The sequence below is a fragment of the Schistocerca nitens genome, chromosome 1 (assembly GCF_023898315.1).
Source record: "Schistocerca nitens isolate TAMUIC-IGC-003100 chromosome 1, iqSchNite1.1, whole genome shotgun sequence".
NCBI lineage: Eukaryota > Metazoa > Arthropoda > Insecta > Orthoptera > Acrididae > Schistocerca > Schistocerca nitens.
The window spans coordinates 1082942563-1082956129 of record NC_064614.1 but is presented as its reverse complement, the minus strand read 5'-3'; the positions used below and the strand labels follow the sequence as shown (position 1 = coordinate 1082956129).

The following is a 13567-nucleotide window of genomic DNA, read 5'->3' as shown; positions in this document are numbered from 1 at the left end:
AGAAAATGCTGCCAAGTCAACATGTTTAAGTTTAATGGCTGCTTCACATGCCATGTGGATCCTTCCATCCAGCAACAGCTTTTCTGAACTACAAAGGTGGGCATTGTCCTTGTAAAACATTTTTCACTCCCATAATTGTCTTGGCTTCAAGCCCAACTAATTTACTGTTCCCACACCTTCCACTCACTCACCACCCCCCCTCCCTCCTCCACCTGTCATCCCCTAACCAATCCATGTCTCCACATAATTTTCATTGCTCATCAAACCTCACCAGCTTCAGCAATTGTGTGCCACATGCCTATCTATTGTGCCAGCCACTCTTCTCTCCCGCATTCCTATCCTATGCGCTTGGTGCCTCCCTCTGAGCCACTAGATACCCATCCCAAACTGCAGATCCCACTTGCAGCTCTCTCTCTCTCTCTCTCTCTCTCTCTCTCTCTCTCTGTCTGTCTGTCTGTCTGTCCCCCACCCCACCTGACAAAACCTTCCACCCAGTCCATTGAGTATCAGCTGGCACAATGTAGAAGCACAGGTTTTTGTGTGTGGGAAGGGGGACGAGGGGGGGAGAGGGTTACTTTAGATCGTCAAAGAATAAAGAGTTTCTTACGAAAGCTAGTGAGTTTTCGTCCTATTTTGTGTATGTCTGTCTATGACTCAACCCTTCTGCTATTTAGTGAGTGGACTCCTTTAATCCTAAATTAGTTACATCTCACCAGAACTTTTCTTACTATAGACATAAAATAACTGACAGACAGCAAAGTTAAATTTGAAAATAAACCAAAAAGGATTCTCATTGACAACTTCTATTATATATGGAACACAAAACTAACTAACATGGAAGATTCACAAGACACGTATCTCTTGTCTAGTCGTGTAATGGAACATGGGATCAAGATCAAACCAATTACATTAATCAGGCTTTGGAGAGATTCTAGACTACTACTCTAAGTCAGAGGTTAAGAATTTACTTACTCCTCAAGGTTGGTTTCCGTGTCCTTGCGTTTACGACCTCGCTTTTTTGGACCTGACAATGGTGAATCTGAGGCGAGTACAGCGGAAGAATTGTCCTCTTTCTTCACAGGTGCACGAGGTGAATGTGACATTGGCGCTTTTTCTCTTGATGGTGTACGACTTTCCCTCCCTTGTGGTGAAATTGGAGACTCTTTCTTTGTTTGATTCGATGTATCCTCTTTAATCTTATTGCGTACCTTCAAGGAAAAAGAAAAGGAGATGCATTTTTCCAGAGAGAAGTGTTTGTATAATACATTAATCAAAAAGTATATAAACAGTTCATTTCAAAAAACTTATTTTATTTTAAAGACATTTCTTATAAAGATAAAAGGCAAGCATTCGAAATGCATTAAAATAAACCTTACTACCTATATTCCAGAATGCCTTGATATTATTCTGAAAATTAGATACTAATGAAAAGAGAATAATACCACTAGAATATTGTAAAAGAGGAACTGATAAATGATCTCCATATAGGAATAGACAAATGGAATATTAAATAACCAAGAGAAATGAACAGTTATAATTTTCAATCATTTAAGGTTCCATTTCAGAGTTCTTGAGACTTTAGTTTAAGCTCAAGTTTTGTCTGACAAGATAATTAATTTCAGCTATTTGGAGAGCATGAAATGGCTCAGAAAACAAGAAACTGTACAAATAAGAATGGCAGAGAGTGGAAATGTACACCCATCCATCTTTTCCACCAAATTTCCCCATCCTACTGCCATTCACTTTCTCACTTATAGCCAAACTGTCTTTTCATTCTTCCAGTTCCCTATTTGTTTCTATCTACAATGTTAGCAATCTCTGTACTTGTGCTACATTTATCTTAACACAATCTACACTTTTTTCTGGTAATATTTTTTATGGATACCACACCCTCTAACAAACACAGAAACTGTATCATCTATAGGCAACTTACACATACGATGAGTACAGATACGCATTGCTTTATCAAAGAAGAAGTTAGCAGAAATATCAGTTTGTGCTGGCAACTTCAGATTGTGTAACCATAAATGTCCTGCACATCAATATGTTCATTATGTTTACTACTGGCATCACGCTATACACATGACTGTTAGAAATGTTGAAAGTGACTAATATGAATGTTAGTATATCTAAATTAATTAATGTTCAAGGGTAAACTATGTTCAAGTCTGGTCATACTGACTCAGCCTTGACCGTGTAGAAGTCACTGCTGGTCAAACATAGCTTACTACTGCTACTGTTTGTATGGACTGGTTTACATTCATTAGCTACTAGGTTGGAGAACTTTCTCCCCTTGATGTACTGGTGTATAGGACAATTATTGTCACACAACCAGATTTTGCAACATGAACTTATATTTAGGGTAATTTTTTTTACTGACAAACCAATGTATGTGCATACTCATCATATGTGCAAAGTGTCTACGAACGATACTGTTTCTGTGTTCATATGAGTATTAATATGAATTAGTAAGTTAGATTTTATTATTTATTTTCCTCACGACTAGTTTAATTACAATGAATTTTGGTGGACAAATTATAATAAGAGTTCTCTATTTACTACAACAGCATCAATTTGTAAATATAGTGACAGTACCAGTACAGTCTCTCACGTTAAGTGGCCCTCTGAAGTATTAGCATATTATTTAAGTAACAAAAATGTCAGCAGATATATGCTCAACTGAGCATGTGGTTAAATGAAGCTGCCAGTGTGCACCAAAGGCACAGCATCTAGCAGGTACATTACAAATGTTATGAGACAGGGTCTCCCATTTTTTCTATAACTTTACCTTTCATTTAAATCTGCGACCAACGACTTTTTTTTAGTTCCATCTTTCAATATTTCTCCTAAAAATACTAACAGCCCACTATCGGCACACTGTTATTATGAATTTTTTATTAACCTTGCGAGAGTGTTTGGAATTTCCATAATTAAGGCAATTACTCTAAAAATTTTGAATTCTTGAGATTAAAATGGTTTTTAAAACTGTGTGACCAGCCTACTTTAGTAAAATCTTCTCGGTTTACAAGCCTCATCATTTCAAATAAAACACTCAAGCGTTCAATAGCTGTCTCCACCATCGTCATCAGGAGTTAAAATCGCTGACTGTCAAGACTAGCAGTGTTCTGCTTATACAGATGTAATCTCAGCATCTGGAACCTTCAAGAGGGGTCCAGAGTGGTGCATGCGTGGAAGACAAGTTCGGCAGCTTGTAGCTTGCCTTCCACTCGTGCATCACTCCGGCCCTCTCTTGAAGGTCCCAGATCTACATAAGCAGAACACTGTGCCAGCCCCGGCAGTCAGTCATTTTAACTCCTGATGACAATGGCAGTGACAGTTATAGAAAGCTCGGGTGTTTTATTCGATATGACATAGCTTGTAAACCGATAATATTTTACTGAAGCATGCCATTGTGAAAGACTCCGAGTGCACATCTTACTTCAGGCTTCCTTGATTTATCGGCTGTCACATCTTCTGTCCAAAATCTGTTAATATTCCTTTCCAAAATCTGTTAATATTCCTTTTGAATATGATAACTACGTTCTTAATTGTATCAAAGAGGGAGTTCACTTCAGAAAAGAGTAAATATACATACAGACAGATTGGCTGGCCAATAATTAGATTCAATGGAGCTATTCCAGTACTTATGACAAACATTTTAGTTGTTTAGCCTTCAAGTTGATGGTTGCTTTCTGACTGAGTAACTGAATGCAATGAACGTATGTTATAACTCTGTCTTATTAACAAAATTTTGATGGTTTTTATGCAAAAATATTCGAGCTACAATTTAAACGTACTTCAACAGGAGCATCAAAAACTACCCAAATACTGCTAAGATGATAAGCAAACTACAAGCCAACCCACCATCTCAGTTAATGGATGTGTTTGTGACTGTTTCTACCAGGTAAGTTAGCAATGACAATTTTACAGTTTAATTCTCATTTATAAGAAATGAGAACTGTGAAGCATTCAGGTTATTATAACTGCGGAAGACTGTATTATTATTTTGCCCCAAAAACAATGCACAAGATGATAATGTGACACTAGAAGTGAGGAACATTTCCACCTCTAAGTCTGTCAACAGACCCAACTCCAGTTACTGATCTGAGAGCAAGAGATGTGACAGTGAATGAGTAATTACTAAAATCCACCCAGCCTACACACATCAGTTTACTAGTTTGGGGTGGGGAATAAGGGGGGCTGGGGCCAGGACACAGACTTGTAGTGTACCTGTAATGTATTATAAACTGTCAGCTTTTCTAGAAACAGATAGAAGCAATAACTTCACCAAAGGAATAAAGTGTGACCTGGAAGATAAATATTTCCTGGGTATATTATCTTGAAACTTTACAACATAACTAGTTGGTGTCTCCAGATATCTTACACTTACATTCTTTGGGGATACTTGAAATAACGTAAGTAAATCAATTTATACAACATTGTGCATGAGATACTGCAAGGCAGGTTGAATGTATTACTCCGAACTACAGACTGGAATTCTTGATTGCTTGAGACAGCTTCCAAACGAAATCTATGGTATTTTGGCTCTTTTTCCATAAATTAATGCTGCAAGTACCATAAATTTACCATACAAATTAAATATTTTTATTAATCAAACAATGGAAAATCTGGGATGGAATGTAACAACATAATGAAAAGGAAAGTTGCCACTCACCATATAGCAGAGATGCTATGTTGCAGATAAGCACAAAAAAAAAAGACTGTCACAAAAAATTTGTGACACACACACACACACACACACACACACACACACACACACACACACACAGAGAGAGAGAGAGAGAGAGAGAGAGAGAGAGAGAGAGAGACAACCATGTAACCATGTTGGACCGTATATATTGAGCCTCAAAATTAAATTTCAAAATCTGAGACACAAGAAATTTGGAAGTTCAACATACTGAAGGAAACGTACACAACCAAAATTATATATGCCAATTTTTGCAGATTTTGTATCATACACGTAGTAAGAAAATTACAACAACATGCAAAATATAATCTGTCATGGGAGTTGAAACACAGTACGATGAAATAATTCCCTTTGCTATAATACTACTTATAATGTAAATAACTTCCTCCCTCTTTCTGCCTTGTTTTACATATTTAATACAAATGCCAGGTATAGGGTGTACACAAAGTTCCAGTTTCAAAATACTTTAGAGAGAGAGTGAACCTGAGCCGTGGCTGGCTCACGTCATGCCTTGTTTTCTTATCATTGGTTACAGCCCAGTGGTGTCTTACTTCTTCTTAGGTTACCGCCATAATGTTGCTGTCTTCCCTCTGTGAGTGGCAGCAACAGTGTCTCGATACTAGTACTGCTGTACTATCTTTGGTGTGGCGGATATATTTTCCGTGTGTGTTGTGTGCGAGTTGGTCGGTTGGGGCAGAGCAGCAAGAAAGTCTCCGTGGCGCGTAGTCAGGCCGGAGCCGCTGGCGGCGTGCACGCGCTGTTGGAGTTGTGAGGGTTACTAAGTTCGTCGCCCACCGATCCTTGACACTAAAGTTGAGTGCTCATTTAACCTACTATCAAGCCTCAACTCTTCATTTGATCCTGGTTGTCGCTTTCTGGGAGATTCCCGTGGCCACAACGTATGCGCATTGAAGTTGGCTAGAATTGCAGCCGTCTTCCTGTGTGGTTTTTAACTTAATTTAATTCATGCCTTCATTAATGAAGTGTACCAGCAGTATCTCCTGCCTTGTGGCCATTGACATTCCGGTTACCTGCCCTGGGCATTGACATAGTTCTCGGCAGTGTATTTTCCTCATGTTGATGCTGTCCAGCACAGCAAGTAGTTTGACAACTGAGGTGTTGTTTGTAGTTTTGGGCGTTTATTCTGTCTTGGCTGGATTGGGCACAAGTATCCACTACGTTGTGCTATTTACGTCTTGTCAATTTTGCGGGTCGGATGGAGCTTAAATTAAATGTCTGAAATTTCTTTGTCTGTGCTTTAAGCCGTGAGATTGTTTGGGTTTCGTATGTGGCCTTCAGCCGAGTTTTATGTGAAGCATTTTAGGATAAAGCCTTTAGCCTATTTTGGTTGAAATTTAGAAGCTCTTTCCTTTAGGCCTTAAGTTGTAAAATTGTTTTCTGCATGCTGTATGGCCTTCACCCTAAAGAAGTGAAACCTCCAGAAGAACTTCTGTACCTCAATTCCTTGCCTAGGCCTTGTGTCTTGGATTTTCGACATCGCCTTCAGCCGATTTAAATGAAATCAAAAGAGGTCTTTCGTTAAAACCTCGAGTGTTTGTGATTCTTGCTTGCGTGATTGTGTGTTTTAACGAATAAAGTTTATCTACATCTACATTTATACTCTGCAAGCCACCCAATGGTGTGTGGCGGAGGGCACTTTACGTGTCACTGTCATTACCTCCCTTTCCTGTTCCAGTTGTGTATGGTTTGCGGGAATAACGACTGCCGGAAAGCCTCCGTGTGCGCTCGAATATCTCTAATTTCACATTTGTGATCTCCTCGGGAGGTATAAGTAGGGAGAAGCAACATATTCGATACCTCATCCAGAAACGCACCCTCTCAAAACCTGGACAGCAAGCTACACCGCGATGCAGAGCGCCTCTCTTGTGGAGTCTGCCACTTGAGTTTGTTAAACATCTCTGTAACACTATCACGCTTGCCAAATAACCCTGTGTTATATGTTGAGTGCAACTGGCAGTAACTTATTTTGGCTTCTTTCCACAAATAAAACCTCATCCGCTATGTCCTATTAACACAGGGATTTCAGAACCAGTGCCCAGAATGACATCAAATATAATCATCATATTATTGACATCATGGGGACTGGGGAGGGAGGGAGGGAGGGAGGGAGGGAGGGAGGGAGGGAGAGAGAGAGGAGGGGGGGGGGGAATCAGATACATAGGACCACAGATGTTCCACAGTTTGCGTCCGAGACACCCAACATAACTGTCTCCATGAAGGATCACATGCTGCTGGTAAAGCTCTTTTACAAGAACGGTGAGTGTGTGCCAGTAGCCCAGCAGAAGTTTCTGACATTCAAGGATATGAAAAAAGGCATTGGTCTAATGTCTGCTAAGGGTCTGGAGAAAATGATTACAAAATTTGAAACGACAAGTTCCTGTGAAGTGCAATGTGGCAGAGAGAGGAAAGCAATTGATCCGACATCTGTTAAAGATGTGGCCACAGCACTGCAGGAGGGATTGAGCAGTGATGTGTGAACATGCAGTGAATGGGACATTCCGAACACGGAAATGCCTGTGAGCACGGTGCATTAAATCATATGAACCATCCTGAATTGCTATACATACAAAATCACCCACATTCATGAGTTGCTCCCTGCTGACTTCCCAGCAAGACAAACGTCTGATCTGGAATTTGTTGCTCGCACGGAAGGAGACACGAAATGGCTGGGGAACATTCTGTGGACAGACGAAGCCTGTTACCATACCCAAAGGCATGTCAATATGCAGAATTGCAGAGTAAGGGGAACAGAAAATCTGCACGCACAGCAATAAGTAATATTTCATTCTGCAGAGGTGACTGTGTAGTGCGAGTTGATGGCACCACTTATTTGTATCGCATATTTGCTCGAGGATATCAGTCCTGTGGGTCCCGTTAACTGTATTGTCACCCTTTTGCACACCACTGTAATTATAACTCTTCAATAGCATGGATGTGGGGGTATGATCATTTTTCTGTATATGGCACTCCTCCACAAATTGCACAGCCATTGAAGCGGCTGCTGTAGAAGCATTTCAACTTTTGATAGAAAACAGTGAACAGCACACTGAATATGTCTTGCACCAGGTACAGGACAATTACAAACCAGTGTCACTTTGCCTTTTATGCAGCTTTTGGCCCCAGGACAATTAAACACCAACGTCATTTTGCTATCGAAGTGGTTTCTGGCACAGGACAATTAAAAACAAATTCTCCCCATTTGATGTGGTAAGACCTTGCCATGGTGGATAGGCTTACCTAGCTAACAGTACCACAACTGTTGACTGTCGAATTCGTGCAGTCGTACACATCAAACAGTACAGATAGTGTAACTCGAACCATAGCCATCATACTGTGATTTATGGTAAGACATTTACAGTGCATCTATTTGTAAACTTTGGGTCCCTGGCCCCTACCCTCCAATGAGGTTTCCCCTGCATGAGTAATACATAGTTCAAATTTGATGTCTTTCTGAACAGTGGTTGTCTTTCTAATGTTTTCAAACTGGAACTTTAATCATGGAACCCAGTATGCAAGTAACTGCTTAATTTTTTTCTGAGTTACGCGCACACACGCTTTCATATTACAAACATATAAATTTGAATTCTATAAAACACAGCACCTTAATTTCTGATTTCTGAAGCATTGGAATAGAGATTGCGATGCACTTTTGTAAGCCAATCATAGATCATGGTACATGATCTCACCAGCCAATCATAGAACACGTGATTTGGTCAGCCAATAGTAACATCACTGTTAAGTAGTGCGAACACTCAAATAGGAAAAGTTACTGGTTTCAATTAATATACATAGTGCAGCTACAAGAAAAGCTGAGCATTCACATATAATACAGCTTGTTTTTTGTGTGGGTGACACTTTAAAGATACATCACACAAAGTGCCAGTAGAATTTTATATAATGACATAAATGTCTGGTGTTACAGGCACAAAATTCTTTTAAGTGGCTCGTCCTCAAAGTGTTTAAGTTTTAAATGAGAGTCAAACACACTGTGATTTAAGAAATTCATCTAACATTCTCACACGTAACATAATTCGTCATGCATAAAAGGAAATTTACTTTCAAAGTAACCCTTCTCAAACCACCACCATTCACAATACTTTCCTGTGACCTGTTAGAAATAGGTTTGTTTCAGCAGTTGCCAGAGTGTGCCAGGAAACAGGTGTTACTGCCTGTGTGCAGCTAGAATGACATAGGAAGCCCATATCTTCGTACATATATAGCATTAAGAGATCTTACATTACATCATAAAAGAAACAGGACATAAGAGGCTACTACAAGAGCATCAGGATTTCATACCCATGCTAAAATACATAATTTAGCTTGAAGTGCATAATGAAGTTGGCTCCAGTCTGATATTAAGCTTTTGGGATGTAAATTTTCTTGGTTTAGCAGTACTGTATAATTTCCATGTTTGGTTCTTTATAATGGTATAATGCCATATGTACCAGAATATGAAAATGTGCACTTGAAATTCAGCAAACAGTTGATGTAACCAACAGTGTGGAATGAAACACTGTTTCAAATAAATTGAAAAATAAAATCAGAAATCTGAAACTGCACATGCGTGATTTTTCTGCTTGTTGCTACTGGCAATACAGCTAACGGCAACACTTCTTGTAGCCGGAAGCAGGAGACGGTACTGCTCGTATGCGATCCAGCTGTGCATGCACACGAGCCCATTGGCAACAGCTAAAATGAACCCAATGTAAACAATTGTGGCATCATGCTCATCGGAAGCAGTTTGTTGTTATGAAGTATTGCACAGTCTTCCCCCTAAAGCCTTTGACACATTTTGCTGTTGGTAGACACTTATGTATGCACTGTGCTTTGTTGTTACAAATGGCGCATTTCCCTTGCAATTTAAGTTTTATTTTGTTTTTTGTCTCTTGTTTATGTTTTATTGCTGCAGTGTTATTCTGCAGTAGTGAGAAACAGTAATATTCTTTGTTAGATCATCAGTTCTTACCAGTCAAAATTACAAAACTTTAACCGAAAGCTGAAACACTAAAAAATTCCCGACTTTTTTCTGATTTTGCCACGGACAAAAAAATTGCCAAGTTTTTCCCAGATTTCCCAGTGGTCCCAGGGCATGTTCACCCTTATTTTTCTAACCCTCTTAATTCAGCATATAATTTCCAGGGTACTGATTGCAACAGCATTAACAGTTCGCGTGGAAAAATTTTAAGTAAATAGTCAATAACTGTGACTCATTTAAACCACATGCACTTGAAAATTCTGTTTCCAAAAATGGATAATTTTACTAGACAAAGACAATTATGACCAAGATCTCACCAAGTTGTGATAGTTAAGGAGTTTATTATCCAAAAGTTTATCATCAGCATCAATATGGACAGTGATAAGTATAAAATGAAAAGAAACTTTGATGATGTTGATATGAATTATTTAAAAATTGCTTAAAGCACCTAATAGTCATTAGCTGGACAAAGTAAAAGAAGAATTATGGAACATCAAGAAAGGTTAGTAACCTTACAAAGTTGTCAGTGAGGACAATCCCTGTTCATTTACATCATACAAAACAACTCTTTGTGTAACCTACCTTGTCATCTTCATCCTGTTTTTTGTCTGGTATTTTTTCAACTTTGACAGTCTTCTTGCAAATATCCTCTTCATTGGAAGTGTTTCCTTTATTTTTTTCCTCTACCTGTTTCACAACCTGAATGTTTTCAGACTGTTTCTCTGGGCCAATAGCTGGCTCTTCTTTACGAGATCGCCCACGATCTATTCTACCTCGTAATTCCTTCTCTTTGGTATGTTCCTCCTTACGAACCAGTGCTCTAGAACTATCCCTATCTTCAATTTTAACTTTTTCTTCTGTTTTTATCTTTTCTTCCAGTCTTTTCTCTTCCAGTTTTATTTGCTTATCCTTTTCATATTGCTTTATTTGTTGTTTCTTCTCTTCCTGCTTTGTTTTATCTTCGACTTTTACTTTCTCTTCATTCTTCACCTTTGATTTCTCAGTCTTCTTCTCTTCTTTAGTCAAGTCAATCTGGGGGGAAAAAAATCAAGCTTAAGAAAATCTTTGACCCAAGAACAACATAAAAGCAAATACTGAACATTAACCTCCAATGTACAGCAAACAAATCGAACATTGAGTAAACACTTATTCCATCTGAAAACTCCCTGTTAGCAGCCCACATACATATGGTCTCTCAGCACTTTAATACTACCTCTTCCAACACCCATCTTGAAGTTTCCAAAAAACCTCACTCACCATCAAACTACCAAGTTAATCCTCGCCCATAGCTTCCTTACCTTAGGGTCAGACCTACAAACAAACCAGAAAGCTTTGGAAATCAAACTGACTGCATCCTATGCCAACCTCCTCAAGAGTTTTTTTTTAAGATGGCTTGCTCCTCTGTTGTTCTGCCCTACAAAGCTCCAACATAAAAAAATATAAGGTGACCCCAACCCCTACACTGATCACCCAGAATTACTATGACCTACAGTGTCTCAGAAGGGACCTACACCAGAGCTATGTTTCTCAAGGTAAGCCCAGAAATGTCATCATTTCATCCTGAAATTCTCCCCACACTACCTACTTCCAGTTTCTGTCTGCCTGCTAAAATATGCAACTCTGTTGTCAAATTTTATATTACCATCCTTATCCAACAGTTCCTTTCCCTGCAACTGTTGCTGCTGTAAGACTTGTCCCATGCACCCACTATCTAGCACTTATTTCAGATATACTGCAAGAAAATTTTACAACTACTCAAGATATGTATTAGCTGATTTAGTTACTGCATGGGCTTATAAAGGGATGATCAAAATCAAAACTTATGGATTTCAGAATATTCAAAATCTATTTTGGGTTATTCTACATCACAGATAATCTTATTTCTTCTGAAATCAGTTGCCAACTTCTAGAGGAACTGGGATATAAAGGCATAATACTGTCACATTTTATATGTGAATATATCAAAAATAATGGAATTTCCTGGATGGAGAAAAACAAAGTAAGTGAAAGGCAAGCACTCACCTATAGAGGACTGGCGCACAGCACACACGCAACAGAAAAAGAGTCAATACTAGCTTTCGAACTCTCGCTCTTTTATAGTAAGAGTATTCACAACCACACAGACATTCAAGCATGTGCACGCACGCACAAACGCACCACATTTGGGTGTGTGTGTGTGGGTGTGTGCACTGAGTGGAGAAAGAACTCTAAAGCTAATGTTAACCATTTTCTATTACATGTCTTAGTATGTCAAGTGCAAGTTCTGTACAGGTAAGTGGTTGCCTTTTCCTTATTTTACATAATATATCAAAATGATAGGCATTGGTGCATGAAATGTCTTTCCTTCACTTGCTGCTGAAACAAGGTCCAGAAGTAAACAAGACCACATTTTGAAATCATTGTGCATGACAACTGGAAAGTAAATCTTTGGAAATAATTATGTGGACAGTTTCGTATAGCAAATTTAGAATTAAAATGGTAACTGATGAAAAAGGCACAATGGTTAACAGCACAATTACTATCATGACCTTCACATGGTTTATATATCTGTGACTGCAAAATTCTCTCTCTCCACCCCCCCCCCCTCCCCCAAAAAATCCAAATTAGAAAGTTACAGCAGAAATAGTGAGAAACACAAGGCATGGTGGGAAAGTAAGTGTACTGTGACCACAATTGGCTATTTTTTTTTTTTTGTAGTTGGCAACACTAGACAGGTAGAGGGGGGCATCACCTGACCAGAGTGAGTATCACAGGAACATGGTGGTACATAAACTCATGTTGCAGTATCAAGTTGCATGAAAGATGTCAGTATGAAATTCCGCCAAATGCAAACCACGTGCTGTGGTCTGTTTCCTATTCCTGAAACACCTACTGAAATTTTTTCGCACATCGAAACGGTTTATGATGAAGGCTGTATGAACAGAAGAAATGTGTTTAAGTGATGTAGGGAGTTTAGTGGTGCAGCACAAATGATCATGACGAGCAAAGGAGTGGAAGACCTTCCATTTTTACTGATCAGTGGGGTGCAAAACATTGAGGAAGACTGTGAACTAGCAGTCAATTAAAGTTTTGCAATGTTGCCACAACTTTCCAGAACTCCCTTATACATAGCACTAACAGAAATGCTGGGATGCCACCAGCTGCGCACAAGACCCCAAACAGCTGACAGATGAGCACAAGAAAAATTGGGGTCAACAGACCTGTGAGTTTCTTGGGCAACTTGAACTGGAAGGTCAGGATTATCTGAGCTCTATTATGACTGGAGATGAAACACCTGCTCATTACATGCCTAAGACAAAAAGACATTCGTCACAGTGAGGTCACACCTATTCCCTACCATTCAAAAAATTCAAAACCACAATTTCGGGCAAAAATCATGGCCTCAATGTTCTAGGACTGAAATGAGATAATTCTTGTCAAATTTATGCCTAAACAATACTGTGAGACCCTAAAAAACTCCCCCGGAGCATTCAAAACGAAAGTAAGCGAATGCTGACAAGAGGAATGTGTGTGTTGTACGACAAAGCCCACCCTCAAACAGCCTTAGCCACCAAGGCACTATTGGACACATTTGGTTGCTAAGGCCGGTATTACACCATCAAATTTCTTTGTCCAATATCTTTGTCAAAGATATTTGATAGTGTAATAGGGATCTTTGACAAATGTCGTCCAATATTTGATCAAATCTAGGCCGAGGCCGTATATTTGATCAAAGAAATCGCTTGTCTTCTGTTCACTGCAATGCGATATGTTACCAAGCGGAGCGCTAGCATCGCTGCAGCGTTCTGTCGTCTGTAGTGTTTTTATAACCATTGCCGGTAAATACAATTGGTGTGTGCCGACAACTACAGAATTAATAGAGA

At 39.2% G+C, this 13567-nt stretch overlaps 1 protein-coding gene across 2 annotated transcripts in view; it reads right to left on the bottom strand.

Annotated features, from left to right (window-relative positions):
- Positions 1 to 13567, bottom strand: part of LOC126198471 (AT-rich interactive domain-containing protein 4B-like) — a 159032-nt gene that overhangs the window by 58086 nt on the left and 87379 nt on the right. For both annotated transcript variants that reach the window (XM_049934821.1, XM_049934831.1), the window contains exons 13-14: positions 10287 to 10736; positions 973 to 1208 (exon numbers count right to left, since the gene is read on the bottom strand). In XM_049934821.1, the coding sequence (XP_049790778.1) occupies positions 973 to 1208; positions 10287 to 10736 (686 nt within the window). The remainder of the gene's footprint in view (positions 1 to 972; positions 1209 to 10286; positions 10737 to 13567) is intronic.